General features: G+C 38.7%; 1 protein-coding gene across 1 annotated transcript; it reads right to left on the bottom strand.

Annotated features, from left to right (window-relative positions):
- Positions 1–241: 241 nt before the first annotated feature.
- LOC126763593 (endocuticle structural glycoprotein SgAbd-2-like) lies at positions 242–717 on the bottom strand. The gene is made up of 2 exons (XM_050481236.1): positions 561–717; positions 242–489 (listed from the first exon to the last, which is right to left on the bottom strand). The coding sequence occupies exons 1-2, from the start codon at positions 570–572 to the stop codon at positions 268–270; spliced, it is 234 nt and encodes a 77-aa protein (XP_050337193.1). The 5' UTR covers positions 573–717; the 3' UTR covers positions 242–267.
- Positions 718–5,466: the final 4,749 nt, after the last annotated feature.

The following is a 5,466-nucleotide window of genomic DNA, read 5'->3' as shown; positions in this document are numbered from 1 at the left end:
GCTCATTCGTCATAAGTTATTTCGCAACTAACCTGCTACTACCAGCCGTCAGGCTATCCGCGACCTGCCTACCTCAACGATAGCTTACAGCTCAGCTGAAGAGCCTAGTCCCACTGGAACCAAGACCAACGGGTATACAAATGTGAAGGGTATTATATGATCGACTTTCAGCTGAATCGCTCTCAGAATGTAATCTGGAATTGGTGGTGGAGTTGGCAAATGATCACCTTTGGGTTGATAACCATTTTCATCGGCTTTGTAAGTCAATTATATGGGCTGACCCTCGGGTGAGATGTACGAGTATGAGCCAGCGGTATACGAGCTGCCAACACCGCTCTCCTGCGCCTGAATCTGATTCGACGTTGCGTACGCGTAATTGTAGTTGCCATCGGGGTTCACTTCATTCACATACTTCAGGATGGTGGCGTGAGCATCCGCAGGATCACCAGCAGCGTAGGTGAAGGCGAAAAATGTTGTGGCGACAAGAAGCTGTGCAACAAAGAAGAGAAAGTGGATATAAGTTGTAGCTGTAGTTGTTTGGAAGCCGCAGGCAAGCTTACCAATTCAAACATTTTGTTTTTCAATTGAGTTTGTGATTGAGAATTTATTAAATTTTGTTTAGGTATGTAGACTACGAGGCTCTGCGCTGTCTTGCGTTGTGGAGGTAATTCTGTTACTGATTTGCTATGGGCTTCTAAACACTTTTATATATTTCACATGTGTAGACCCCTGGTGAGTGCTTCAAGCACAACTAGATGTTTCTGCGAACGCCGCACCCATGATTATATGATATTATGATTACTTGTTTATTAATTAAATCATTTAAGTAAAAAACAGCAAATAGAAATTCACGAATAATTAGTATTAATTGAAAAACTTGAGCTCCCTCTAAAATGCCTTGGTCACCCAAATAGCATATTTCACCATACCTGCAAAATTCATGTGAAATTAGTGAAATTTAATTAACGATTTGGTGCCATAATAGCTTACGTTGCTAATACTTCGTTCTATATTCCAGATTTTCGATTATAGCATCACATCCGCATACCATATTTTCTAAAAGCTTCCCGCATATCTTCTTTGGGATGGAGTACCAGCTTCCTTAACACCCTCCCATAAATCCTCAAAATTTTGTAAAATTTTTAGCAGCAATTTTAAGGTTAACATCGTTACATAAGTTTTCTATTGGAATAAGGTCAGGGCTTAAAGCTGACTAATCCAAAACTTTTTTTCTTTTTAAGCCAGTCCTTTGTGATTTTGGCTATGCGCTTAGTGTCGTTATCCTGCATAAAAGTACAGCGAACTGGCGTGCAATTGAATGAAAATGGTTCCATTTCGTTCTTTAATATATCTAAATATTGATACCGATCCATTTTCCCCTAAATGGGAATAATTGGGCCCACGCCATGCCAGGAAAAGGCACCCTATATCAACATATTTCCGTCTGCGTATTTTATCGAATTTCTTTGTGTACCTGGAATTCAACGATTGACCTTTACTACGATGAACATTACTTTTCCATTTCATTTCCAGGACCATTCCATTAACTTTGGTTTCGTCCGCTCTTAGTACATTTTTCCCAAAAAAAGGGCTATGTGTTTTCGCGAAACGTAGCCGATTTTGGATGTGCCGTTTTGACAGAAGTGTTTTTTTTTACTCGGGCAGACAAAAAGTTGTAGCTCATTAAAACGTTCTCCAACAGTCTTCCGCGATATATTTAAGGCATATTCTTCACTGATTTCCAGCATTATTTGTCATGAACACTTAAAAGGGTCGGCCTTGCTCCTCCAGACTTTGGCTCTGTCTTCAGTAATTGTTGTCCTTCGCGGTGGTTGCAGTTTTTTTGTTTTTAGTTAAATAGATCTCGTTAGCTTTTATGAGTTCATAATTCTTCTTCTTAATTGGCGTAGACACCGCTTACGCGATTATAGCCGAGTTAACAACAGCGCGCCAGTCGTTTCTTTTTTTCGCTACGTGGCGCCATTGGATATTCCAAGCGAAGTCAGGTCCTTCTCCACTTGGTCCTTCCAACGGAGTGGAGGTCTTCCTCTTCCTCTGCTTCCCCCGGCGGGTACTGCGTCGAATACTTTCAGAGCTGGAGTGTTTTCATCCATCCGGACAACATGACCTAGCCAGCGTAGCCGCTGTCTTTTAATTCGCTGAACTATGTCAATGTCGTCGTATATCTCGTACAGCTCATCGTTCCATCGAATGCGATATTCGCCGAGGCCAATGCGCAAAGGACCATAAATCTTTCGCAGAATTTTTCTCTCGAAAACTTGTAACGTCGACTCATCGGTTGTTGTCATCGCCCAAGCCTCTGCACTGCTATATGGTGACGGGAATTATGAGCGACTTATAGAGTTTAGTTTTTGTTCGTCGAGAAAGGACTTTACTTTTCAATTGCCTACTCAGTCCGAAGTAGCACCTGTTGGCAAGAGCAATCCTGCGTTGGATTTTCAGGCTGACATTGTTGGTGGTGTTAATGCTGGTTCCTAAATAGACGAAATTATCTAAAACTTCAAAGTTATGACTGTCAACAGTGACGTGAGAGCCAAGTCGCGAGTGCGACGACTGTTTGTTTGATGACAGGAGATATTTCGTTTTGCCCTCGTTCACTGCCAGACCCATTTTCTGTGCTTCCTTGTCCAGTCTGGAGAAAGCAGAACTAACGGCGCTTGTCTGAAACCTCGTTTGGTATCGAACGGCTCGGAGAGGTCATTCTCGATCCTGACGGAGCTTTTGGTGTTACTCAACGTCAGTTTACACAGCAGTATGAGTGTTGCGCGGATACCAAATTCAGACATCGCGGCATAAAGGCAGCTCCTTTTCGTGCTGTCGAAAGCAGCTTTGAAATCGACGAAGAGGTGGTGTGTGTCGATTTTTCTTTCACGGGTCTTTTCCAATATTTGGCACATGGTGAATATCTGGTCGGTTGTTGATTTTCCAGGTCTGAAGCCACATTGATAAGGTCCAATCAGTTTGTTGACGGTGGGCTTTAATCTTTCACACAATACGCTCGATAGAACCTTATATGCAATGTTGAGGAGGCTAATCTCACGGTAGTTGGCGCAGATTGTGGATTCTCCTTTTTTATGGATTGGGCATAGCACACTTAAATTCCAATCGTTGGGCATGCTTTCGTCCGACCATATTTTACAAAGAAGCTGATGCATACTCCTTATCAGTTCATCGCCGCCGTGTTTGAATAGCTCGGCCGGCAATCCGTCGGCCCCTGCCGCTTTGTTGTTCTTCAGGCAGGCAATTGCTATTCGAACTTCTTCATGGTCGGGTAATGGAACGTCTGCTCCATCGTCATCGATTGGGGAATCGGGTTCGCCTTCTCCTGGCGTTGTGCGTTCACTGCCATTCAGCAGGCTGGAGAAGTGTTCCCTCCATAATTTAAGTATGCTCTGGGCTTCGGATCAAAAGGAGGGTCTCTCATCCGAGGCTTGTTGCTTTCTTTCATTGGGGGTGTTTTTTTACGTGGCGGGTCCCAAACCCAGCGCACAACCCTATGTAGGGAATGTTTCGCCTTCTCACATTAGCTCGCCTTCGAACGGAGCTGCTTGAGCCATGTGTAAAAGAATCGTTTCTGGCCACTCCCAAGTGAATAGCGATCAGAGAACTTTCCTCACTTGCATGAACTTCTACACATGACTCCATCCTCCAACCATACTTAGTAATGAATATTTACTCCTTATAATTTTTTTGCAAACAAATCTTCACTTTCTAAAAAATGTGCTATTTGGGTGACCAAGCCATTTTAGAGGGAGTTCAAGTTTTTCAATTAATACTAATTATTCGTGAATTTCTATTTGCTGTTTTTTACTTAAATGGGTAAATTAATAAACAAGTAATCATATTTTAAGCCTTTTTTAATCTTTAAAAAATGTTTGTCAATTGTATAAGCGCTTATTGCATCTTACGACTAAGTGTGCTATTTGCGTGACCATGGCTGTACATACACATATATAAACATCTGCATATACATACATACTTATAGCAATATGTATTTCGCATGTTTTGACCATAGAAGTGTTACGCGTAAAATATTTTGAAAACATGCAGTTGACATGCATCGTCTTTTAGTTTTAGTGTTAGTTGTATTTGCATATCGGTTGTCATATTTTGAACAGCATTATTGTCGCATACTATATACTATGACCATCTTTAGCCAGGTAATTAATTATTTTATATTCTATTTTCAGATATTCTTGGATATCACCGGAGCATTCGGATATTTAATCTCCGATTGTCTATGGTGGTGAAATTTACTATTTTTACTCTGATTTGTTAATTATTCATGTACTTCCAATCAATAAAATGTGCCTTCAACTAGTGATCTTGCGTGCTTTTATAATTTGTTGTTTCATAGATCAACCTGTTCTGACCTACCGTGCGATTCTGTAAAAAAGAGACAGTCTCAAGTCCCTAAATATGAGATTTTTGGTTAGAGACAATTTTTGAGACTTGAGATGATATTGCTATTCTGTGACAGTCAAAATACTGATCTCTTACATTTCATTATTCAGAGATGTTTTTACACTTGAATGAAAGTAAATATGTCGATAACATATATTAAATTTTCTATAACATAGTCAAAAAACATAATTATCAATGAAAATAAAAATATATGTTGACTTTGTTTCATAATATTTACGAAATTTATGTAAAATTGATTTATTTTTAACCTTTTCGTGCTTGAGTTGCTTACAAAATATAAAGAAACGACAATTTTCGATTAATATCATGATGATCTCTATTTAATATATTCAAAATGGCAGACAATTTACTTTTTTTGTGATTTGTTAATTATTCAGTACTCAATCAATAAAATGAGACTAACTAGAGATCTTGCGTGAATTTTATAATTTGTTGTTTCAAATAGATCGAGACTGTTCTGGCCTAGTATCATCATTCTGGACACGAATCATGTTAAGTAGATCATATTTATTAGGTATCGCTAAAGTTTTTCTGGCGATGTGGAGAAATCAACTTTAAATAAACTATTTTGAAACTCAGTAAAAGACGTTTTCACGGATTCTCGGTGATGTCACATGTGTTTTATGATACGCCAAAGGCGTTCCAACGATTTCATGCGCTTGTGAAACGATATTAATTAAATGAGTTTTGTTATCTTTCGTGTTCCGTTTTTTTCCCATGTTTTTTAATGATTTTTAGGAAGATTAATTTATAAAATGGAAAATTGAGACTAGGAGCTGATTTGTATTTGTAGCCGAAAATGTGTCTTCTTAATTTCATTCACAACAGTTGCAGGAAATCCTATTTTATTTTTGTTTATTAAAAATATATTGGATCAATAAATAAATAAAATTTCATTTATATACTTTTTGTTTTCATAAGTAAACATTTTTTATTCTTGCAATACAATTACAAATGGCATGCGACTAGCACATGCTTTAACAAGAAAACATTTAGATATTTTATTTGAGACCTCAATCT

This window comes from Bactrocera neohumeralis, chromosome 6 (genome assembly GCF_024586455.1).
Source record: "Bactrocera neohumeralis isolate Rockhampton chromosome 6, APGP_CSIRO_Bneo_wtdbg2-racon-allhic-juicebox.fasta_v2, whole genome shotgun sequence".
NCBI lineage: Eukaryota > Metazoa > Arthropoda > Insecta > Diptera > Tephritidae > Bactrocera > Bactrocera neohumeralis.
Note: the sequence above shows the minus strand (reverse complement) of the source record. Positions and strands in the feature narration are given on the sequence as shown.